The 24,174-nt window shown below is 49.4% G+C and overlaps 4 protein-coding genes across 4 annotated transcripts; 1 reads left to right on the top strand and 3 right to left on the bottom strand.

Annotated features, from left to right (window-relative positions):
• Positions 1 to 1,513: 1,513 nt before the first annotated feature.
• Positions 1,514 to 5,383, bottom strand: GGI43DRAFT_90406 (glycogen phosphorylase). Its single transcript, XM_083210494.1, has 7 exons — positions 5,018 to 5,383; positions 4,343 to 4,663; positions 3,998 to 4,263; positions 3,423 to 3,932; positions 2,439 to 3,355; positions 2,303 to 2,375; positions 1,514 to 2,246 (listed from the first exon to the last, which is right to left on the bottom strand). The coding sequence occupies exons 1-7, from the start codon at positions 5,175 to 5,177 to the stop codon at positions 1,839 to 1,841; spliced, it is 2,655 nt and encodes an 884-aa protein (XP_083059245.1). The 5' UTR covers positions 5,178 to 5,383; the 3' UTR covers positions 1,514 to 1,838.
• Positions 5,384 to 7,095: 1,712 nt separating this feature from the next.
• Positions 7,096 to 9,178, bottom strand: GGI43DRAFT_428497 (guanine nucleotide-binding protein subunit alpha; the record flags this gene model as incomplete). Its single annotated transcript, XM_083208969.1, has 6 exons — positions 7,096 to 7,820; positions 7,890 to 8,128; positions 8,222 to 8,351; positions 8,411 to 8,539; positions 8,627 to 8,972; positions 9,055 to 9,178. The coding sequence occupies 6 exons, from the start codon at positions 9,176 to 9,178 to the stop codon at positions 7,721 to 7,723; spliced, it is 1,068 nt and encodes a 355-aa protein (XP_083059244.1). The 3' UTR covers positions 7,096 to 7,720.
• Positions 9,179 to 16,998: 7,820 nt separating this feature from the next.
• Positions 16,999 to 20,209, top strand: GGI43DRAFT_90082 (transport protein Avl9-domain-containing protein). The gene is made up of 4 exons (XM_083210493.1): positions 16,999 to 17,780; positions 17,858 to 18,284; positions 18,367 to 18,579; positions 18,654 to 20,209. Exons 1-4 carry the CDS (start codon positions 17,530 to 17,532, stop codon positions 19,872 to 19,874), a joined length of 2,112 nt encoding a protein of 703 aa, XP_083059243.1. The 5' UTR covers positions 16,999 to 17,529; the 3' UTR covers positions 19,875 to 20,209.
• A 107-nt stretch (positions 20,210 to 20,316) lies between these two features.
• GGI43DRAFT_408807 (cullin CDC53) lies at positions 20,317 to 23,801 on the bottom strand. Its single transcript, XM_083206408.1, has 5 exons — positions 23,172 to 23,801; positions 23,023 to 23,109; positions 22,863 to 22,939; positions 20,905 to 22,790; positions 20,317 to 20,841 (listed from the first exon to the last, which is right to left on the bottom strand). Exons 1-5 carry the CDS (start codon positions 23,225 to 23,227, stop codon positions 20,653 to 20,655), a joined length of 2,295 nt encoding a protein of 764 aa, XP_083059242.1. The 5' UTR covers positions 23,228 to 23,801; the 3' UTR covers positions 20,317 to 20,652.
• Between the last annotated feature and the right edge of the window lie 373 nt (positions 23,802 to 24,174).

Genomic DNA, 24,174 nt, shown 5'->3' with positions numbered 1-24,174 from the left:
CAGAGCAATTAAGCCGTCGCGATCCAACGTAGCATAGGAATCGATAAAGTGAGAATAAAGAAAGAAGTTTTCTGTCTTTGCAGAAACGTAAAAAAAGAATGGAGTGTTTTCGTAAGGCGGGCACTGTCCAAAACTAAGAGGAAAGGACCTTCCGAGGTCTAGTACTTATAACCCGCGCCGGTCTCAGGCGATCGATCGAGATTTCGGATTCGGATCCAGGGAATTTCAAATGTCAATGCTTTGATTGAGGGCTTCTTCGCAGCACAAGCGCAACACTGTACACCAAAATAGAGCTCTTTTTACACGCAAGACAGGCAGTCCTCAAAATTCTCCGTCGAGGCAGGACAAGGCTGGCAAGGTTGGTCTGTCTGTGAAGGCTTCCAACATCAAACAGCTACAACGCGCAGAGAACCAGAGGCACCGAGCTGTCTATAAACGACATCCCCATCCAGCGATACAGACAATCCCCTCGTTTTCCAGGGACTTCCATCGTCATCACGCACGCACGACGCAGCCCCCATCTTCTCCATCTCCGCAGCCAGCGCTTCAGGGGACAGACGCACACACACTCGACATCGCTACCCAGACCCTTTCCCGGTGACGACATCGTGCGCTGGGCACTCTTCATGCTACATAATGGCCCCCATGCCTAAATGATACCCTGGCAAGGGATCCCTTTAGCTGGGAAGCCCATGTTTCTCACGGGAATGTCATCCCCCATCTCACTACCACCACCTAGTTCTGATAGTTCTGGCTAGTAGATTCGGTCTATGTATGGGAGGTGTTGCGCATCTTGCTTCGCTGCTCTGATCATCGCTGGGTAAAAAAAGAAACCGCCACAGCCAAGAACATCGAAGAAAAGTAAATCCCATCCCAAATCTAGATCGAAATTTTCAGAAACCCGTTAAACTAAATCTTCGAAGATTCTCCCAAGCTTCTTCTCTGTCTTCTTCTTCCCTACCCCCCACCACATTGAAATCAAGGCCAGCCCGGTCCAGTCCAGCCCAACCTAAAGGACGCCTTTTCCCATCCTCTGTCCGATTCGCCCAAACTCAGCCTCCTCTTCTCCCCCCTCCCTTGTTCCCACATGCAGATTAACCTGCAGATATAGCACGCAAGGCTCAAAATCACACAAAACCGCATTTCTGCAGCAAGTCTGAACCACCTTTTCTCCCAGTGATGCACCCATGACGTCACCGCTAATCTATCCTCAACCCACTTAGCTCTTTTAAAAAAAGCCCCTCGTCGATTAAATCATGTCACGTACCCTGTACTTCATGCTACTTAGTGGCTTCCACTAAAAGAGCGATATGAACAAGTACCCGATACATAATTTATGCTCCACGACCGATTCCAGCGTCTGAACTCAGGAACGGGCCACTTCCGCTCATCGAAATAATCGCTGCGAATCGGCTTCAAAGCCACTCTGGAGATTTTGCTCCGGACTCTTCCCACCTCAATTTTACCTATTTTTTTTCAACTAGAGAGCCCACTTCATTGTGTCACCGCTAAATAGCAATTCCAACATATCCAAGTTATCTGCCATTACACCAGCATCGCTGTCATTTGTCCGTGAACTGCATGGAACGCTGCATCACCGCAATCAAACTTACACATGCATGAGATAGTAGTTGCAAGCATCGTCACATGCCACCGGATTTACAAGTGAAAAATCAATTAACTCAATTCAATATTGGACGTTCATCATGTAGGAAGAGAGAGCCGTTTTCCATCCCCCCATTAAGTGATTTCTGTATGTTCGAATTTCGAAGAGCTTCCTCGGCGGCTTCTACAACAGGAAATGCCACTTCCAGGTCCTCGCCAACCCATTAGAGATTCTACTCAGAGACGTCCAGCGGCTCAATGTTCCAAATCTCCTCAGCGTACTCGTTAATGCAGCGGTCGCTAGTGAAGAAACCCATTCGGGCCACGGACAAGATGCACTTGGTCACCCACTCATCCTGGTTCTTGTAGGCCTCGTCAACGAGAGCGTGTGTCTCAATGTAGCTGTGGAAGTCGTCTGATACCAGGTAGTAGTCACCGTGGTCTCTGACGGCAGCAATCAAGGCGCTAAAGTCGTTGGGCATGCCAAAGGTGCCCTTCTCTATCTCAACAAAGACCTTCTCCAAGTCGGGGTCGATAGTGTGAGAGCCAAAGTTGTGGTTATGGCGCAGGTCTTCCACGTCCTCGGCAAGGTTTCCAAACAGGAAGATGTTGCTGTCGCTGATTTCACGGGTGATTTCAATCTATCATAAAGTGTTAATAGAACTAGGGTAACGGAGGAGGATCGATTAGCTCTTACATTGGCACCATCGCATGTTCCGATGATAAGACCTCCGTTGAGGACAAACTTCATGTTACTTGTACCAGACGCCCTAGTTTATCTCAGTTAGACTCTTTTCATTCAACGGAATACTCCATTCCCAGTGTCAACTCACTCTGTGCCTGCAGTGGAAATGTGCTCGCTAATATCGGAGGCAGGGATGATCATCTCGGCCTTGCTGACGTTGTAATCTTCGAGGAAAATAACCTTGAGGAGATCGCCAATGTCTGCATCTTTGTTGACAACTTCGCCGACAGCGTTGATCAAGTGAATAATCTGCTTAGCCATCCAGTAGCCTGGAGCAGCCTTGCCACCAAAGATGGTAACACGGGGGAGCTGCTTCTTCCTCTCCTCGGGGCTCATCGCCTTGAGAGTTAGGTATCGGTGGATGACTCCGAAAATGTTGAGCTGCTGACGCTTGTATTCGTGAATTCGCTTGACTTGCACGTCGAATAAGGCTGCAGGGTTGACTGATAGACCAAGCGTGCTCTGGATGTACTTGGCCAAGCGGACCTTGTTGGCGTACTTGATCTCAGCCCACTCCTTGCGGAAAGCCTTGTCCTTGGCAAAAGCTTCAAGCTTGTTGAGAACAGTCAAGTCCTTGAGGAAGTTATCACCACCGCACTTGGAGGCAATCAGCTCAGACAGGCGAGGGTTGGCCTGGTGCAGCCAACGTCTGGGGGTGATACCGTTGGTTACGTTGGTGAACTTGTCTGGGCCGTAGATCTCAACAAAGTCTTTGAAGATGGTCGACTTGATCAAATCCGAGTGCAGCTCAGCCACACCGTTGACCTTGTGGGAACCAACAATAGCCAAGAAGGCCATTCTTACCATCTTTGGCTGGCTCTCTTCAATGATAGAGACTCGGCTGAGCAAATCTCTGTCGTTAGGGAAGGCCTTTTCGACCTTTTGCAGGAAGAATAGATTAATATCATAGATAATCTGAAGATGTCTGGGCAAGAGATGCTGGAACAGTCCCACAGGCCACTTCTCAAGGGCTTCCGGGAGCACAGTATGGTTAGTGTAGCCAAACTACAAAAGCAATTTATGTTAGTGGGTGTTTATATAGAGCAGAGAATTTCCGCCAGAAGTAGCTTACCGTGGCAGTAACAATGGTCCATGCTTCATCCCATTGCAAGCCCTCAATGTCAACCAGAATGCGCTGCAGCTCGACAATGGCAAGAGTAGGGTGAGTATCGTTGAGCTGGATGGCGACTTGGTCGGGGAATTCCTTCCAGGGGCGCTTGGACTTCTTGAAGCGGCGCACAATATCATAGAGAGAGGCTGCCACCCAGAAGTATTGCTGCTTCAGTCGCAGTTCTTTACCCTGGTCCAAGTTGTCGTTGGGATACAGCACGGCGCTGATGGACTCGGCTCGCTGCTGGTCTGCAACTGCGCCTTCATAGTCTCCATTGTTGAATTTCGGGAAATCAAACTCGCCTCCAGATGCCTTGCTAGACCAGAGTCTCAGGTTGTTTGTTGTTGGGGTCGCGTAGCCAGGAATGGGGACATCATAGGCAACAGCATCAACGATGTCACCACCCTCCCAGACGCTGACGGTCTTACCGTCTTCCCTGGTGTGCTTGCGAACCTTGCCGTAGAATTGGATCTAAAAACCAGATTGTAAGCTTCATATCAAGACACGCATTCTTTTTCATATTTGTTTTATCTTACGTTGACCGTGATATCGTGACGCGGGAACTCCCAGGGGTTAAAGTCCAGCCAATAGTCGGGCACTTCGACCTGGTAGCCGTCAATGATTTCCTGTTTGAAGATTCCGTATCTGTAGCGAAGACCGTAGCCCCATGCGGGGTAGTTGAGGGAAGCCAAGCTGTCGAGGAAGCAAGCAGCAAGTCGACCCAGGCCACCGTTGCCCAGACCTGCGTCATGCTCTTGGGTGATGATGTCCTCGATTCTAAAACCAAGCTCAGAGAGACCCTCTGTTTGCAATCCGTCAGCAAAGTTAAAGTATATTATATAGCAAGAAAGTGGCGGAGCAAGTGTGTGATCAATACTTACCCTTAGCCACATCTTTCAACCCCACGTTGAGCATGGCATTGTCCAAAGTTCTTCCCATCAAGAATTCCAGACTCAAGTAGTAAACACGCTTGGTATCGCGGAACGTCTGGCGTTGTTGAGTCTTGTTCCAGTCGGTGATGAGGCGATCACGGAAAGCCAGACTGGTGGCTGAGTACGCAGCGGTCTCATCGCAGTTAAACATGCTACGCGCCAAGGTGGTCTCGACATGGCGGACAACCTCTTTCTCAAAGCCATCCTTGTCGGCGATGCTCTTGACTTGGTTCCGCTTCCATGCTTCGCGCTGTGGTTCGGGGATTGAGGCTGAAGAAAGAGGCCATTGTTAGCAGATGCATTGCCAACCAGTTCTTGTTTGATATGTTCCATGTTTTTTTTTTTTGTCCACTCTTTTGACTAAACATGGCGTGCTGGTGGATAACAGATCAGATCATCCAACGCCGTTATGTTAGTCGCACGATGAGCCCCGCCAGACTGGGCGAGCTTCCCCTCCCCCGCCGTACGGTGGATGTCAGATGCGCGCCCGATCAAAGCTATGTCATCCACATGCTGGGATCAATTGGCCGAGACTGTTTGCCCAGGCAGTGTACGTACACAGCTCAATTGATTGCGACAGAAGAAACAAACAGTAAATAACAAGAAGAAAATGCCATCACAAACCTTCGACGTGCTTGATTTCTCCAGCGCCGAAACCCGTAAAGGTTCTCCTGTGCTTGGGTCGGGAGATGCCTGCAGGACCAACAGCTCCCTGGATGTCCACCAGGGGAGCTCCTGTAGAGGGGCGACGCTCGCGCGTGGGTAGAGACTGCTTGGTGGCCATTGTGAGAATGGCTGCAGATCAGAGAGGCAACTCGAATTAGCAAATCTAGGCTCTTTATAACAATACTGCAAGGTAAAGAGGAATGCCAGAGAAGGGATAAAAGAGAAGGAAATACGCAAAAGACGATGAAGAAAAGACGACGATAGAAGGAGATAAGAAAGAGGGAAGTGAGATTGCAAGTCTAGAGGGGAGGAGAGTCATCAGGCAACTTACATCAGCTCAGCTCGTCCAACTCGTTTCCCTGCTAGCAGAAGCTATGGCGGGGTAGCAACAGTGGGGTTATCAGAAGCTCCCAGAGCTACCGTCCGTTGAGATAAAAGGCCCGACAAACAGTTGCAGAGCTGGCGGAAAGGGTCAATTGTAAACGAGGAAAGTCCTCAGAAGTTTGGGAGAGAAGAGAGGCAAACTAAAAGAAGAAGAAGCAAAAGAGAAAGAAGGCGAGAGAGGCAAGGTGAAGAGGGGAGAAAGAAAGAAGGAGGGGAAGCAGGACAGAGGACCAAGCGAGCTTTAGGTACCAATTGACGGCAGATAGAGGGGGAGGGGTTAGCAAGAGACCAGACACATAAGGCGATGTTGCCCTCCATCAAGGGACCCTCTGAGTCGGTTGCATTAGGTCGCCATGCCAGTGCTGCTCGGTCAATCAAGTTTCTTGTCGATAGGAGGGTCTGGTGTCATCATCAGCAACCATCATCCGGCACAAACCCTGTTCGACGCGCTTCGTATCCGATCATCGACGACGGTAGCACCGGCTTTGATAGAGAAACGCGCCAATTAATCGCCGCAGATACGGGATTTAGTATTCAGAAACCTTCCGAGATTATCTATAGTTTAAATAGAATTGCATTACACATCACACAATGGGACGATTATGATAACAATAACAACAATAATAAAATATTATCAGCAATAGATGTATACATTTTGCACTGAAGTATTTCAACACCTCAGCCGGCCTTCTACCTATCCATTATTCCAACTCGTACTACAAAAGGCTACGGCAACCATATCCCCTCTCCCGATGACGTTGGGCAACAACATCACAGAAGCACTCCGGCCTAAACATAAATAACACTTACATTAATATACATAACCGCTACTGCATCATCAATCACACCACTCCAGCCTGAGCAGGTAAGTTGGCCGCCGCTGTGTGGGGCGCCCAATGCCCGCCGTGCCGTCGAGAATCTCTGACTGTTGAATTGCTCTTGGGTAAGTAGTATACGTATGCACGGATGGATGGAGTCAGGTCGAAACAGCGGCCAAGATGCCCGACGGGAGCGAAGCTCAAGACATCTCGGCTCCGTCCACGTACGCAGCAATGCGCAACATAAGTTCTAGATCTCCAGCATTTGGGGATTAGCCTGTTGTACTGCACTGCATTCATTTAAAGGCGACAGTTGCCTAACAGCCCCTTTTCTTCAGTAGGTACCCAACTCCTTCTACAATATGAGATATGAGAGACCATCAGCTTGGCACGTAAGCTCCCCATGCTTGAAGAAGAATTATCAATCATGAAAGCGGAAGTCCGAATGCAATCAATCCGTATCAAGCCAATGTTAAACATAGAGTGCAGCAAATTAATACCTATTCGGGCACGTATCAAGTTACCTATCCAATAACACCAGCCTCCGCCCAATCCCAAGCGTCCAGCGGGTACGCAACAGCTCAAAACAAAGCTGCAATAATAGTAATAATAGTAAACCAGTAAAACGTCTCTTCTTTTTTGTTGTCTCGGTACCTCCACAAAAGAAATCATCCTCCCGAGCTCGTTCCAAAAAAAAAAATTCCTACCCGCCACTTCTCATTTGCGCAACTCCGGACACGAGAATCACCACAGAGCCGCAACTCCAGAGTTAGGCCCTGTTCACGTCCAACCTCCAGCACTGAAGCCGTGGTTGGATTCGCTTTCTGCAGTTCCTCTCAGCCACCTGTGGTATCCAATTGCCGTCGTTTCAGCTTCCTCTTCAGCCCTCGCGGCTGCTGCTCCACCTCCAAAAGCGAATTATCGTGAACACCGTTTCATCATTTAACCCTAATATCAAGACACCAACCAGAGGCGGCTTTCCCATGCCAACCTTTCGCTATAAGTTTGCCGCGCGAGATATACACTCGTAGTTGCCAACAAAAAAGAACCCACATAAGAAAAGGGAAAGGAAAGAGAGAAGAGCGAGAGGGAAAGATCGAGTGAATGAGTGACCGCGCCGTGCTAAGTGGTTATAATAGATGATAGAAAAGCAGCCCAATCGGGTCATAACGCGCTTTAAATCTCCGTGGGTCCCGACCGGTCCCTGAAAAGGGAGTTCCGCTGAACCGCAATAAATTATGAGAAAATTATAGGTGGAAAAGAGCGTGTGATTAATAGGTTCCGTATTCGCGTATATGCCATCGATGGAGAGTAGTGCATGGCGTGAACCAGATCAATTCCGGTCAGCGAGAATGAGCGCACCAGAAAGCCGCGCAATATTCAGACGCCGCATCTCTCCGAGCGAAAAGCGAGCTGTTATCAAAGGTGTATTGATGGACATTCAGAAAACAAGGTAAGTTTAAAGAATACCCGAGTCCTTTAGCGCATTATTCAGTATTGTCTCTTTGACTGCTGCGAAAACCAGCCGGATATTCGACGTATCGGTGGCCTGGGTAAGACTACAGTGGACAAATTCCGTTAGCCAGCTGCTTAAATTAGTGGACACGATATCTGCCTGCTTCACTTACTGTGGATATAGATTGAGGTGCGCCCTGTTGACTTGATTAAACCGCCATAGCAGATACTTGGCTGCCTTGTTGACGTCGATACCACCAGTGTAATCGGGAAAGAAGTTGGATAATGGTGAGCGGCCCAGTTTCTGCTTGAAAATGTCCACTTTGTTCAGGAAGAGAATAATGCTTGTTCTCATAAACCAGCGTGAGTTGACAACCGAGTCGAACAGTAATAAGCTTTCCATCATGCGATTCTGCATTCACACTCGAAGTCAGCATTGTCCTCGCCCCGATTGCATTGCCCATTCGAGTCATGGGGCCCTCTGGCTTTCTGTCGCACGACCTACCTGGCTGCTCTCTTCGAGGAGAACTTGATCGTATTCGCTCAGCGCAACACAGAAAATGATTGATGTAACGTTTTCGAAGCAGTGTATCCACTTCTTTCGTTCACTCCTTTGCCCGCCAACGTCAAACATGCTAAAGAAAAACGATCAGCGGCGTTGCTAAAATGTTTCAAACCCGATGCTTCAACATACTGGATGCTAAGTTGACCCATTTGGAAGCGTGTTTCGTAGATGCCGGTGGTTTTTGTACGGGCGCGTAATACGTCCATCTCGTTGGGTAAATAATCGGGAGCGACGATGCGCATTGCTTCTTGAAAGAAACTATAGAGGTGGCAGGGTTAGAATTGGAGCAGCAGTCAATTTCGCGCGTCGCTGCGTCCTGCGCGGCATATCGACGATGTGACTTACTATTCTGCAGAATCCATCAAGTAAAACTCCGTCTGATGTTCCATCAGCTGCTCTTTCGCCGGGTCGCTCCATATGGCCTGCACAGCGAGGCCCACCTTGGGGTCGATGTGAGCCTGCGGCCCGGATTCTGCTTGGTAGTCTATTAAAAAGTCGGCGTGCGCTCTGCTTTCCTCTTGTGACAGCTCTATGCTGAACTGCTGCATCGCAGTTATAACAGCTTTGGCACATTCGACCAGATTCTTGAAAACGGTTGGTCTATAGTTATACAGCTCCTCTTCTGAGTATCCCTTGAGGTGGATAATTTTCATCTGCTTGACAATGGTCGACTTGCCACTCTCACCAGAACCTAGAATAAAAATAAATGAGAAAGATGGAAAGGTGAGCGATTGGGGTGCGGCCACGCGTCGACGGCCGTATCCAAAACGTACCTAGAAGCAGGATCTTGCATTCTTTCCGTAGCCTTTTCGAGTCCTCGTCCAGCTCTTTGTCGATGGCCTGGCTCCTCTTTTTCTGCTCTACCTCGTCATTGTTCGAGCTCATGCAGCCGCCCATGGTGGGCGATTGAGCACGCTTCTGCGTTTGACGAGACTGTCGACGTTCTTTAAGGACTTGGCGAATCGGTAGGCGAAGCGATTTGGATCCAAAAGGTGGGTTTGCCATGCAGCCAATTACACACGCATAAAGCAGCGATGAATAGCTGCTGAGGAAATGATGGCGACGATGACGATGTTTTCTTCTTTTGTTTAAATACTTTATCTTTCTCTACTCTCGAGTTTGGTAGTTGCTGCTGGTTGAAAGGGGGGCCACAAAAGTCGGTATCCTTCTGATAGAGTCGCTTGAGCTGGGGGGTTGAAGTTTAGCGGAGCGTTCGGCAGAAAATGGCGGCGGCGGAGGCGGCAGAGGTGATTGAAAGGTCAGCAGAACCAGCTGCAGCAGGTTGCGGGGAGATGAGGGTGAAGATGGAAGAAGGCGAGGGCGGTGATGAGGCTGGCGAAGCAGTTGTTCGGCAGGCTGGCAATGATGAAAGGCGTCAGAAATCCGGGCCGGGGCGACAGAAGACGGTGCAAGATTCGGCGCGCGGAAGCAGCCTCGTGAACGAGGAGGTTTGGATTCTTTTGCTCGGGAGGAGCTGAGGCTTTGGCGTGCGCACAGGCGTGAGGCGTGTGAAAGTCAGTGCTACCCCGTCGCTTTCCAGGTACAAGCACCAGAGCACGGGATCCAATCCAATCTGCTGCTGAGAAGCACTGTGGATCCGGGTCCAGGGCGTGGCTGTAGCATGGGCTGGAGACCAAATGATGACAGGTCGGGCGGAACAGTGGCACCAATTGGCGCTGGCGGTGATGCTGGGTGCTGGATGGATGCTGGATGGATGCTGGGTGCTGGGGTGGAGGCAAGCCCGGATTCCTCCCCAGCCTGTTCTCTGTAGACGTCAGCGACGAGGATGCCAAGTACAGTACATTAGCGGTGCTATGCTAGCAGCTTTACTAATGTACGAGCAGCCTTTGGCGGGCTTGGGGATGGACTGATGATTAATGGAATGGAAAGGGCCGGTGGGACGAGGCGGCCGCGCAGGAAGACTCCAAAGCGGGCGAGGCAGGGCGAGTTTGTCAAAGATGGGCTTCGTTGGCGTTTGCCTGATAAGGATTTGATGCAGGAGCCGGACCGCTCTTGAATAAGCGGCGCAGCTGCATTGGAGAAAGTATCGCTACAACTTGGATGCCTGCTCGGTAGCGGTAACTGCCCTACTAGGGGCGGCTGAACGAGCCCGTACCAGCCCAAATTTGCACTCGTATCTAGGGTCGTTTTCGTACTGCTACCAATAGACTATTCAAATGCAGTATAACCACTGGCAGTACAATATAATGTCAATGCAGAGAAGCACGGGGCACGAGCATCAGAGAATGGAAAAGAATGAAAAAGACTGCAGGTCAATGCTCCCAAATGGCAATCGAAAATAGAAGCTTGTAAGTGCGTCTGATGCAAGCCCGAAGCTGCTGGCCAAAAGGCAAAAAGGGCCGTGTTGGCTGCCCACCCGTTTTGCAATTCCCCAGGCTATTGAGCCACCATTGAACACCCCATTGAATTTTTGCCTTTGTCGCTACCATTCATCTGGAAATACGGAGCACATGCTAATAATGCTAGGTACGGGTGCGTTGCTACTAAATGGGCGCCATATCTTTGGCGAGCTCCTACAATGTCTTAGCTCTATACTTCAATTACACAATTTCCCGTTCACGATGGAGCAGGTACCCGGCTATCGCGTCCTTGACTCGCACCGGCAGAAAAAGCTCGCACCCACTTCCATGCCGCATTCTGCCTGGCTCTGTGATTTTTAACCTCAACTCTACTTTCGCATGGCGCTCTGCGATTGGTAAATCTCCTCGGCCACGCTGCGCAAACTCTCGCGGGAATGCAATGCTAATATGCTAGCTACTACGTACAAAGTAATATCTTCCATCCGTCGGCCGAATCGCTTTCCCGCCCTGCGTGGCTGCGCGCCTCCAATCTCATCTCATATGCGGTCTCAAAGCACCTCGCATTTGCATGCTCGTACCTACATATGGCCAACGTGTACCTACATCCGCTGGTACCTCATGTACGAAGCACGGGGTGCGAAACGCCTGTGTGTATCACGCACTCTCGACTCGCATGCACGGAGTGCCTCCAATCAGCCTATAATGTGCTCGTGGCAGCCTTCTTTTCGCCTCAAATGTCTCTCGTCTGCAGCATCGCAAGCCGCTGGGCGGCGAATAGCGCCCACGCTCAAGCCCACCCACAGGGGTGAAGGATGAGCTCCGGCGCCCATTCAAATTTCAGCATCACCGAGAGGCCTTCGACGCCTGATCCGATTGCCTCGCCTTGTGCCTTATCACGCACCGCTTTGCTTCCCCCATTTCCTCGTCCCCACAGCGCTATGCCCATGGTGGCTACTCGCCGCTGTCCGGCTTCAGCATCAGCGCGCAGCGGCTCTCCACAGCTGGCAAAACGACACGCACCAAGCAATTGAATGGCACAGCTTTAAGCTACTTTCCAGGGGGCCCGAGCGAAAGAGAAAACTTGAGGCCATCGCATATCCACCCCACATACAGACCCAGTACCCCAGCGAATTCCTTCAGCAACAACCAATCAGCTTGCGCCAGAGTCGCTCTAGACGCAGGAGAAGCGATTCGCAGGAGGTGCCAATATACACTAAGGACGCGTCTCGTACAGTGCTACTACCCGCCTACATATGAGAAAGTATAGACAGGTATTGCTTGGCAAGCTTTGACAACCTTGGCCTGCTTGGCTCTCCGCCAGTATAGCTACGAATACATCAAGTTTGAATGAATCCCTCTCCAAGAGGGCTGCTTCATGACGCCACGACATATTACCTAGGAGATGGTAAGCCCGCCTTCCAACAGCATCGATACAGAAATTGCGGAGGCCACGTGCGTGATACGGCCAACACCCAGCCACAAAAGCACAAAGCTTGTTGTTGTTGTTGTTGGTGCTGATGCGTTCGTTATACATGCTAGCAATCAACATTGGCAGCAGACCGAAAACCTACTTGTATTAGTTTTCTAGCAGTTTCACCACCTACTTATGCAGTCGACAGCTGACAGCGTGTCAATTACAATATTCGTAATCAGATGCCTGTCTCTATTGCCTGTAGTTCCAGCTGCGTGGTGCTCGGAACAACAGGGTGAGGACGGGCCTCTTTCATGGCCTGCAATGATATCCTTGCGTGTTCTAAAATAAGGCCGCTGCAATGAGGGCGCCGCAATGTCAGTTTCGCTCGGGGTTCCGAAGTTACTCTCACGAGCACGGCGCTTCCGGTAATCGAAATTACGAGTGCACAGGGCTGAGAGATCCGTGTATACAGCCTACAAATATAGGTATAAATTTGCGGAAACTTATCCAAGGATCAACCCCATGCGAGCAAGTACGTATATGCTTTTAACCGCCGCTCAAGCGTCAAGTGAAAAAAACAGCTGAGCTGACTTCATTTCGGACCGTGAGAGGCTCCATATTTAATGCTAGGTGATAATCATGATTATGAAAGATCCTAGCTCATTCGGAGACAGCTTTAGGTCAGCCTCACTGCCAGCTCTAGGGCCTGGAATGTTAAATTATTTGGTTATCTCTGGCGTTTTCCACCGGGTACTTACTGCTGCTATTAGTGGTGCGTAATCTCATGCCTCATCCTTCATACCGGATGACTCTATAAATTCCTCGCACAGTCAGCCCTGAGATTGGAGGCCGATCACGAAATTCACCCGCCGTGCTACCTAGAGATGCTGATGGGATGGGTTGAAAATGGCGAGCGTTAATCGGATCATATCTTCTACCACCTCCTGGAAACGGCTCTTTGTCTGTGTCAGCCGCGCCCGCTCGCAAACTTTACAGCTTACTCGTTACGATATCACCCAGCTTTGGTACTCCGCGTCGATGTAATACCTGCAAGTACATCCTTGGTGGTCTGAGAACAGTACAAAACGAGGATGGAGCATGGTAGGAGTCCGCCGCCGATCGCCCTGGGGCCGATGTCACCAGCTAAGACCAGTACAGTACGACGCTGCCGGATCGAAGCTAGTGGCTTGTTTTAGAGCCAGCCATTCTATGTAGGGGAGCCCCTGGATCCAGCACAGCCCGACAGGGAATGCACGTGGTTCTGCCAGAATCATCAGCTCTCTCCAATCAGTCGCTTCCAGATTCAACCATCCATTGACGGCACGGAGTGCGTGAGGCACGATGTGACGGCCTTTTTAACATTTTGTCTAGTGAGAAGGGTGGTGCGTTTCTTTATACAAAAATCATCCAATGGTATCTGAAGGATTCAGGTGGCCGTGGTCGAGCAATCTCAGCCTTTCGGCCGGCACAAACTTGCCCCCCAAGCCCCTTCAAAGAGACAAGGCATTCGCCAGGGCTTCATCTTCTTCTAATGGACTCAACTCAAACAAACTGCACAAGCTTTGTGGAGACAGGCCGTGGGCCACAGCACCTCATCCACAAGCAAATGGAGCCCGGCAAATCCCTCAATATGCCAACTTTTTTTTTCCCGCTCTTGCATTCTCTTTAGCAAGACACTGTGGAAGCGTTCCAGAATTGCTACTGGGCTCCAAAATGAAAGGCGCTTGTTAGTTCATGGAAAATAAAAGTCTCAGATCATCCCTGCATAGAGGACGACTCGCATATTAATAGCATGTCGCAAACTTGCAGCCGAAGGGCTAGTCAGTACATATCGCCATGAACTGCAAGGTCCAATCCTATCCTGGCTGGTTTTCTCGCCTTGGCGGCAGTTTGCTGTTGCTTGGCCTCCGCTAACCCGAGCACTAGAACCAGCATCGCGACGGGTTGGGGGCTTTTTCGTGCTCGCTAGGCAAGGGCCTCGAAAATTAATAGCACCAACGGCTATCGTTAATAGCAATGACAATAGGTAGTGGCAATGAGACTAAAACACGGAGCACACGGTTAAGGGCGGAACTCCTTATTAGTGGCGGTAGTACGGAGTATCGCTAATAATCTAATGCTAACGCACTACTACGGGTATATGTAGTACTGGATATGGATGATTTTTCTTGAGAAATTCGTCGCTGACAAGAAGCTAACGAGATCGGGAGTTCGGAGAGTTAGTGGCACGCATTTCACCGATCATTCTAATCTTATGGCAACTTGTGGTCCAGCTTGGTACATACAGTAGTATTGGCAGTTGCTGGTACGTGACATTTTCTCACGTCCCAGTATTGAGATTCAGCTTGCGAGGAATTGCCCTGCGGCGCACGGTTCACCTTGCATGAGTTCAAAGTCGATTGAGTGGGCACTCGTTAATATAAGGTAGGGAGGGTGCTCAGTCAAAACATTGGTAGCATCTACGGGGTAGCGTTAGTATCATCTCCTGCTATCATCCTCCACTTCTGGTTAAACCCCTTTCCCACATTCCGAATTACCTGCTCGTAGCCTCATCAAAATTCATGCGTTCCAGGGTCTAGAGAAGGCGTGGTTTTGTTTGCCCATCCTGCAGTAATAGAGGGGCCGATAGCCGTGAACAGCTACGAGGTATTATATGGCGATATGCTGCTCAATTACCTACCTAAGTATTACGGAACGAGACCAAGCTAGCTAAAGGCAGATGGCCGTCCGATTCGCAAGCTGGAGCGATGTATGCTTATGGAACAACTATTTTTCTTGGTAAGGATACTATCAGACTTGATATATAAACTTCTTACCTAGGTAGGTAGGTGGATAGGTAGTAAAAATGATGTATAACAATTGCTTCACACCGCTTGAACATCAGTATGCTATTCCGATAGATAATATATGCTAAGCAAAATCTCTGATTTGGTCATAACAAGACATCCTCTTTTGCCTATTAAAAGAAGGTCGCTGTAGAATCGCATCTACTTTGTTCTTTTCTTCTTTAGGGGAGCTGTGCTCATCTTCTCCCCATGGTTAGGTGGCGAGTTTCGTCAAACAAAAATGCCATGCGTTTGCTATAGCGCCCCCTCGCGTCATTGTGTCGTTTCAAGTCTGTGCGAGCCGCTCTCATATACAAGATCTTCCTCTATCGGTACTTGTTGTGTGTATATATATATCACGTATATACCTATCTCTTGTTTGTAAGCCATAATCTATGAATGTACCGGTACATATTGTCAAGTAGTATCTTTGTTCTACCACCCCCATGCAGATCACCCGTGTGAGATAGGTTGAGATTGATCTTCGCCTTATTTACCCTACACATCATCAGATGAGACCAAGGAGCTCATACCTGCACCCTCCCGAGTAGCAAACGGGGACGGGAGAGTACATCCGTGTCTGTGCTTTGTACGTGCTGCATACATGACATGAGACGTTTAAGTAAACAAAGATGAGCGTTTTCGTGCACGTTGCACTTCTTTACTACTGCTGTGCCTTTCTTATTATCACTACATGTTGGTAGCTTCTCTTTTCTTTGTCTCATTGAGATTGTCTACTAATAAGGGCCGCTACGTAACCTGGTTACATCATTGTCTTAGGGGGCAAATGCACACACATGCAACATAGGTCATAGGCATGGAGACTGTGTCACGTCACCTTTCGACGATAGGTTGAGCCAAACCGTTTTCTCTTTGCACCGGGCAGTTCATTCAATTCTGCCTTATAGAGAAAGCTGTTTAGCCCGGTAGCATAAGAGTTACCGTCTCTTAGAGGTTTATAGATATCCGTGATGTCGAGAAGGATGGACTTACTACTGCTACATGTAGTATCTGATGGCTTCTGATGCACACGATCAGTCAACGGAGATATAATCTCGTATGTTCTGTAGATATGATCCTCAAAGACCTTAGCACTACTACGGCGGGGTCTCCATCACGATACCCGCGTCCCACTCAATCATCATTCGGGTATTTCGATGCCGTCAGAGAAAAGGAAAGGAAAAGAACGGTAAAGAAGTAAAATATCCCCTCGGCAGTGGCGTCAGAAAACTGATGGTCTTCTTTATGCAATGCAAGACACGCTGGCAGACTAGCATCCAAGCTTGCTATTCGCTGCCGCATCCCTGCACAGCCTGCAGCCAAGAGAGATCGGTGCATGAGAAAGAAGAAAAAGTTTGGGAATGAGAAGCGAAGGCTGTTGACGTGGAATCCTGTCGACCTGTAGGAATTTTTCTCTCTCTTGCTCTTGACTCTCGTTTTGACTATGACTCTACATCCATACCTGTTCTTTGGCCGTTTCTGCTCATGGGGTTCGGAGATGGATCGGTGATGGTGGGTGTTGTGCTGAGAGCATGTCTCAAATGCTGCGTGAACCGGCCTGGTGGTGTTCACAAGACCACCATCATCGCCATCAGTGCTTATGTGGATAATTGATCCGTAAACCATTGGCTGTCACTACTTATTTTTGTTGGCTTTATATATATCACTGTAGTCTTAACATCTGCTCTGCCTCAGGTACCTTTGCACGTGATGCAGTTCATCGTAACCGCAGAGAAGGCAACATCTTTCCAGTTTTGCTTCAAACAGAGTCCAAATATCATTAACCATGCATCACAAGCCAATCATTTACCATCATCAACACTTCCGCTCTCCTTACTTTGTGCGCACCAACAACTTTTCCCAGCAATTATTAAGTTGGCGCCGCCTCTGTTTTACGTCTTCTGCAGTAGGCCACTACGAGTAATACAAGCGCAGAAGCTACAGCAGATCGTCTCTGCTCTGTACTCTGTATGGCGGGTCTTGTGCCTGTACAGTCAGCGCTTCAATCTCACCAGCCGCAGCCACAACCAGACCGACTGGCTGGGTAGAGGCGGTTTCAGAATCACCAGAGGTGCATTTATACAGCCAGTTAACAGTCACATTGTCTTGCCAGCTCCTCTCATAATAGAGCTTCTTTTCAAGGACTCGTGCCTCGTCTATCTTACAAACAGTCTGAACTGAATTGACTTCACCACCAGTCCAGAAATATTCTCCATATACCCTTGTCCGGCTCCGAAACCGTCAGGGATCCCCCGCCACTGCCAATTCACCTTGCAGGAAGACAGACGCGCGCGACCGTTCTGCCCCCCCTTGACTCTGCGTCCGAAGGCAAACCGATCCTGTCCTTTGCACCAGGTTTCCATCATCGTCACAGAACGACAGCCGAACCGAACTAAGTCTGAAGTTGCGAGCGGCTTACAACTCGAGGCCTGTGTCAATCTCAAATCCCGCCTTTTCGCCACACCGACTTGCTGTGCCAAACAGTCTTTGCTGCTGCCACCGCTCCTCCGTCGAGCCACTCCTAGTGACGACTGCGATACGGCCGAATTCCCCGAATTCGAAAGGTTCGAGGCTTGTCGGTAACTGAGCTTGCCGGAAGCGCATGGCATCGCCATAGCGTTGCTGAGCTGCAGGATATTGTTCTCGGCTGGGCTTGCATCGCGCGCATCAGCGATACCAGACGGCATCATGAGCACTGATAGAATCAAGGTCCCGCCCAATGGGGTCGAATTCAAGACTATCTTGTCGCCAATTACCCCTACGATACCCACTACACCCTTCCTAACCAGCTTTACACCGTTGGTGACTGTCGTTGGCTTCCATCATGCGCGGGGCCCTGAGGTTGAGAGCTGGTTTGGAGCTGAAGAAGGCGTTGATCCGGCTGTCAAGTATGGATGGACTCTGCTGCCGTTCATGGCGCTGAGCGACGGAGCGCATGCGTACGTTTTATCAATTCATCTCCTATTTATTGCCCTGCGAGTGCTAGGACGGCTTATTGACTCTCTGCTATCAATAGCTCGGAAGAAGACTTTTCCTACTTTACGTTACTACGACCCGAGACAGACCATGAGCCGGCGACATCCCTCTTCGGTATATCATGCACTCGCCAGCTCGATTCTTCGCAGCTTATTAACCGGCCTGCCGATGTGACTCGTTCAACCGTCCAGAAGGCGGTTGTCGTTATCGCCGACAGTCCCCAGTTCTTTGGCATGCTGAGACAACGCCTGAGCGTAGTCACACAGGCATGGTTTGCGCAGCGCGAGTTTACAGATGTCGAAATTCTGCATAGGTTCCAAGAAAGCCTCGCGGATGAAAAATCCCGAGGTATCTTGCAAGAGGAGGCGCAACGAGATCAGTACCTAGGCATGAGTCTGCGCGAGCTTATCCACGAATTCAAATGGCAGGCTTTGGTGTTGCTCAAATGTTGTCTTCTTCAGCCCAAAGTTAGTATTAGTCACATTCTTTTAAAGCCATTGGCAGATATTGCAGTTTGTGGGAAAGAGGGCATGCTAACAATCAATGTAGATGCTTTTCTTCGGATCGCGATGTGATCGGTTATGCATGGTCCAATTTTCTCTTATTTCACTGATACCCGGACTCATTCGAAACCTTCAAGATTGCGCGGATCCTGAATTGAACAACCACGAAAAGAAGCTCGCACAAGCGACAAGTCTACAAAGTAGTAATCGCAATTCACTCCTAACGTTTATGGGATTGCCATTACAGATATTTGGTAAAGTATGTGCTACCGTTTGTTCCTCGCTGCAAAGCTCACCAAAAAGTATCCTGTTCTCACACAAAAGTCAACTTAGGGAAGCATGTTTGGCCCATATACCCCGTTACAGCAGCTCGATCTGCTGGCCGACGTCGGCACTAAATCATACCTCGTTGGTAGCACCAACTCACTTCTTCTCCAACAAAAGGACCGCTATAGCGATATTATCATAAATCTCGATGACAACACTATCAATATTACGTCACCTTCTTTGAGAACGGCACTGTCATTAACTGCGGCAGACAGGAGGTGGATCGACAACTTAACCCACGCAGTCAACGACACTTGGGATGAGGCCAACCCCAGCACACCAAAGACGATGCAATATGCCGGAAGTGAAGAATACATTAGAGCCCAGTTTGAAGCTTATATCATCGGACTTATATCCTCAGTCAAGTTCCACAACTATCTCACTAAAAACGCTGCTGCCCTTCGCAACACAGCAGAAAGCGATCCCGCCGTCGACTTTGGCCTTGACTGGGTGGAGGCGTGGGCACGCACAGAGAACTATCGCATGTGGGACGCTCATACCGATACAAATCTCTTTTCAGTCTCCGAACCGAGACACCCCTGTGCTGGTGGCCTTACCATTGAAGATGTTCAGAGGCGCATAGCAGAACAAGTAAAGGATCTTCATCTAGATGAACGCCTCGCTCAAGGTCGTGACATTCTGGGACGAAACTTTGCTGCTGGTCGAGAGAAGGCGTCAACAATGCTAAATCGGCTGTACAACGACATGGAGCAGATGCGCGAGGCACAGCGCCGTCGTGCAGAAGAAGCTGCCAAAGCCAATGCAGCCAATGGCAATGGCAATGGGAACAGCAATGGTAATGGCAACGGCAACGCAGATGCCACCAAGGCGCCAGAGACACCGACTGTGGGCAGCAGAGCCAGCGCTTATATGGCAAGCTGGACCTCTTGGGCTGGCGAGAAGCGTAAAAACGGCGGATGGGGTGCAAGCTGGGGTAAAAAGAAGGGCGCTGACCAAACAGCCTCAATGCCTACCAGCCCCATCGAAAAGGATTACCAGTTTGTCAACTTGATGGGCTCACGAGGCAATTCAACAGAGGATTATAGGCCGATGACGCAGGGGAGCTTCAGCGAGAGTATCCTATCCGCCGCAGACAGCGACCGACCTGGCACGGGGTCCTCAGGCGCTGATGCATCGGCTCCTTTGACGGAGTACCCTAGGGAGTTTGACGATGGCTTCCACGAGGAATCTGTGGTTGGCAGTGGCGGAGCGAAACTTAGAGATTAAACAGTGATGTGCATTAAAGAGGGAGGCTGTTTGTTTTGTTGCGTTTGTTTTGTTGCTTGTTTGTTTATAAGAGAGCAAAGGGAAGCATGATTTGGATATATATAGATAGACAGCTTATTTGATATACGAAACGGACGACGAGGGACATTGGACAAAAAAAGAGAAGAAAGAAAGAGCTAGGGAAATAACAGGTCATGATGAATGAGAAATGGTATTGATGGGCTTGGGCTGCTACATTGGAATTGGAAAATAGTACTTTAACAAGAATACATATATCAAATTCCTATACCATACAAAGCACGTCTACTATACAAATGAATCTACTACATAAGGCGTATCTACTACATAAAACACATAATTTCAGACAGCAAGGCACTCAACGGAGACACATCCAGAATCCAAGTCACATATTCTCTATTAAGCTACTGTAAGCATATCACCACCACGATCACCACTATAGAGAAATAGAAGAAGCGTGTAAGTAAAGAGAGATAAACACATACACGGAAAGAAAAACAAAAAAAAAAAAAAAACAAAGAATGCGGCCCATCCCATAGCACCACTCCTGCTAATTCCAATCCCAAGACAACCTGAAAGAATCTACGGACGATATAATAACCGATTTGGGGGTGCAATGAAAGGGTAATTTTGTTTTTTTCTTTGGCGATTAAACATGCCTATATCGAAGGGGGTGGCGAAAAGAGGAAATATAAAGCAAAGAATGCCTGTTAACAAAAGCTCCGTAAAAATTCTACCGGAGATAATAAAACGAATAATTTTATGCTAAGTAGCCCAATTCATCATCGTCCAGACGCTCCAGATACTCCTTGTCCAGGAGAATTTCTATGCACTTCTTGATATCACCAACCTTGGGGACGAAGCGAGAACGGATCTGGTTGATGGTCTCGCTCACTAGTTGCGTGTGCTTCATCTTCTTTCGAGCCTTCATGATACGGACAATCGCAGACTGGTGAACATACGTTAGTATTTGGCACTTCATGGTGCAGGGGATAGGCATGAGCCGGCTTACCTGCAAGACCAATTTACGGTCCTCTTCGATAGTCTTGTTTGTCTCGACTTCTTCCTGCTTCGCCTCCTTGACACCACCAAGGTTGAGGTTTACTCTTATCTTTTTACTCTTGAAATCGTAGTTGAGGCGGAATGTCTTGCCAGGTCCAGGCTTATCGCCGCCATCCATCAGCAGCACCTTTGCCTTAAGAATAACAGCTAGTGCCTGATCGAGCACCTCCGAGCTCAGCTGGGTGGCGCTGGAAATGTCGTCGTATGAATATGTATCGTTCTCGTTAAACAAGAGGAGGATGGACATTTGATAGATTGAAACCTGGAAAGTGTAGGGCGTCTTGCTGTTCTTGCAGTAACCAGCCTTGATCTCGCCCTTGCAAAGATGCCACAACCAGGTGAGCTTGCGGCCATCATGCTTGTGCTTGTAAAATCGAACGAATCGCTCAATCTCTGTGGCAATCTCCGGAGGCGGATCAAAGTGAGTGCTTGGTGGCGTCAACGGCCAGAAACCAGTTCCCAATATGGAGAAGGTTGAGTCTACAGCCTTTGCGTTGCCGACGCTCTCCAGGTGATCTCTGAACTCCTTGTTCAGATCCTTGGAGATTTGCATATCTTGGAACATACGCTGAAGTTTGTTGGTGTATTCAAATCCACAAGCCTCTTTTAGTTTGGAAATCATGCTTGTCTCGGCATCGTCAGACGAAGAGTTGCTGTGTACCAGTCTCCTGGCCAGCATGCGGGAATAGAACTTTTGGAAAACATCCTTGTCTTCAATGTATTTGAAGACGGTCATGATCTGAGACAGCGTCCGCTCCAGATCGGCCTCTTCAATGCTTGTGGTGCTCTTACGTAGGAGAACATCTGTGTATTTGGCCAACAGCTCGGGCGACTTGTTGGATCCAGACTTGCACACTTCGTTTCGGTTGACGAATTCGCGGCAAGCATTATCTAGAGACCGCGTGAACTCAGGCTCATCGTTGAAAGCTCGCTTGACTAAGCCTTGGTACTGAGTGTGAATCTCAAGCAGTGCATCGACATAGACTTTGGGTTCTAACTTGTCCCCCTCAGACGACTGAACCTTTTGAACGGCGGCCAAGCCTGCCTTTCGGACATGCGTCTCGAATCTGGTGCGCAGTGGATCTAATCCATCAGGAATGCGGGATAGCAAACTATACATCCTGGCCATATCTTCTTCCCGGTCATTATCCAGAAGTACTTGGAATTCTTCTCTGAGGAGAGCCGAATGATCAGCGATGAGAGCTTGATTGCAGCACTTTTTCAACGGGATGGCAATGTCCCCGTGCAGGTACATGTTGACACGCTCTTCTTCTTCGGCTAATCGCATCTCTGCCTTCTTCATATATTCAACGACACTATTTTCGGCCACAAACTGCTTAGACTCGGCTTGATAGAACTCTTTAGTTGCGGCCAAGAATGGGCGTTCGAAATGGAAGCGGTAGACATCGAGCGTCGACTTGGATGGATCGGCCTCATCCAGCCCGAGAGAGACAAACGAGTCAACGACCTGTTTGATCTGGCCGTATTCAATGGTCTCGCCACTCCTCTGCTTCTCTACCAGTTTGAGAACAGCATCCATGACTTTCTCGGATACCTGCTCAAACAGCACCTTTCGCCATTGAACAAGATGCAGGGTATACACATCGTATATATTCTTCTTGCCTTCGTCAATCTCGCGTTTGACCCAGTGCCTATTAAGATACTGGAACAGATGGTGAATATATTTCGCAGCAACGGTGTATCGGTTCCATTCCCTTATGTAGTAGGCCAAAAGGGCTTCGTCTGTATGCGACTTGGACGATTGAACGAGGGCCGCCAAGTGTTTCTGTAGATATTGGATTAGATGGTTGTAGAGATCTTCGCCTAGCAAATGGGCTATTCAACGGAGAAGTAAGAAGCAAGTAGTTAGCAAGAGTTTCACTCGAGGGAGGTCGAATTCAGACAAACCTCCACGGTGGCTAGTCGTCATGCTAGGGCCACTGAGGCCAACGGCTTTTTGGGAAGTGCAAAAGTTATGGACAGCGCTATGACAGTGTGAGCAGTCGAGTCTGGGTCCCAACGAGGACGCAAAGCGAGAAACAGGAATAAAGTTCACGGGGCCACGTACGTATACACTCCCATATACATTTGCATATCCATGCCCTGCTCGAGATCGGTCATGATTCGGGTGATGCCATCCTCGAGGTACTTCCATCTGCAGCGGCGGTTAATGTCTTGCCAGCGGCTTGTATCGCCCGACCATCAGCTTCGACTCACGTTGCACCGATGTCCTCACGGTTGGGAACCGGAGGCATCCCCATTCTGGTCACCATCGTGAAGCGTGAAGCGTAAAGCGTAAGGCGGGGTGAAGAGTGACGCTCTGCGGCTCGCGTGGGTGGATTGGTTGGCGATGCAAACGGCAGATGGGCCGCCTCTTCAGCTCGGGATTATCGAAAGGAGTGAGGTGGTAGGAAAAGAGAGAGAAACGGGGCCTTGCGTCGATCGCAGCGCTGTGATGCGTTGGGGACAGGCGGCGGTTCTCGGAAAGGCTGTTTGGGCGACGAAACTCAGCGGTGATGCTCACGCCTCAGCAGCCGGAGAGGCAGTGGGTCGCTGGATTGATTAGAAACGGGTAAATCACAGCTCGGCTGGGCTCGACGCGAAGAGGTGGAAAAAAGGCACGGTTGGTGCTCCCTCGACTGGACTCGCCGCAAAGACGGAGATGGGAAGAATGAAGGAGGAAGAAAGGCAGTCCAGGGAGGCTGCGAGGAGCTCGGCCAAAGACGTAATGATGAGGGATCAATCAGGCAGTAAAGCCAAAGCTGACTCTGCTAAGGCTGCTGTGCTGTGCTGTGCTTTGCTGTGCTTTGCTGGAGCAAGTTGCAAGGCTCCAGGCGAGCTGTAAGCGGCTTAGCGCCGGTTTCTGCCTTGTCCAGCCGCCTTTTTGGGGGCCGCCTTTGTGCCTGGTGGTGCACTAATGCACTTAATAAGGGACTCCCCTGCTGGAAGTGCCTGCTGCTGCCTTGGACAAAGGGCAGCGATGGTATCGTGGTAGCAGTTGGAAGAGATGGAGCCACAAAGAGGAGAAGAAAAAATTAATTAATTAATTAATTTTTGTGGCTTCAATAAATCTGAGAGTTTACGAGTCCATCTTCTGCCGCTGCCTCTGAGATGACCATGCTGCGGGTCGCACAGCTCGGGTACAGAACAGTTTATAACCCACATAAAGTCTATAACCGAGTCCGGCTCTGGATATAATAGTGCTGGTATATCTATAAAA

The sequence above is a fragment of the Trichoderma evansii genome (genome assembly GCF_050947405.1).
Source record: "Trichoderma evansii strain SZMC 28006 chromosome Unknown GGI43scaffold_14, whole genome shotgun sequence".
Taxonomy (NCBI): Eukaryota; Fungi; Ascomycota; class Sordariomycetes; order Hypocreales; family Hypocreaceae; genus Trichoderma; species Trichoderma evansii.
Note: the sequence above shows the minus strand (reverse complement) of the source record. Positions and strands in the feature narration are given on the sequence as shown.

Coding starts and splice junctions, on each gene's coding strand:
- GGI43DRAFT_90406 (XM_083210494.1), bottom strand. CDS start 5,177: ATGGCCACCAAGCAGTCTCTACCCACGCGCGAGCGTCGCCCCTCTACA. Junction 3,933..3,997: donor GTCACGATATCACGGTCAAC/GTAAGATAAAAC, acceptor TCTGGTTTTTAG/ATCCAATTCTACGGCAAGGT. Junction 2,376..2,438: donor ATTTCCACTGCAGGCACAGA/GTGAGTTGACAC, acceptor GAGATAAACTAG/GGCGTCTGGTACAAGTAACA.
- GGI43DRAFT_90082 (XM_083210493.1), top strand. CDS start 17,530: ATGAGCACTGATAGAATCAAGGTCCCGCCCAATGGGGTCGAATTCAAG. Junction 17,781..17,857: donor CTGAGCGACGGAGCGCATGC/GTACGTTTTATC, acceptor TGCTATCAATAG/CTCGGAAGAAGACTTTTCCT. Junction 18,580..18,653: donor CATTACAGATATTTGGTAAA/GTATGTGCTACC, acceptor AAGTCAACTTAG/GGAAGCATGTTTGGCCCATA.
- GGI43DRAFT_408807 (XM_083206408.1), bottom strand. CDS start 23,227: ATGGTGACCAGAATGGGGATGCCTCCGGTTCCCAACCGTGAGGACATC. Junction 23,110..23,171: donor CGTGAGGACATCGGTGCAAC/GTGAGTCGAAGC, acceptor CCGCCGCTGCAG/ATGGAAGTACCTCGAGGATG. Junction 22,791..22,862: donor GACGACTAGCCACCGTGGAG/GTTTGTCTGAAT, acceptor TCCGTTGAATAG/CCCATTTGCTAGGCGAAGAT.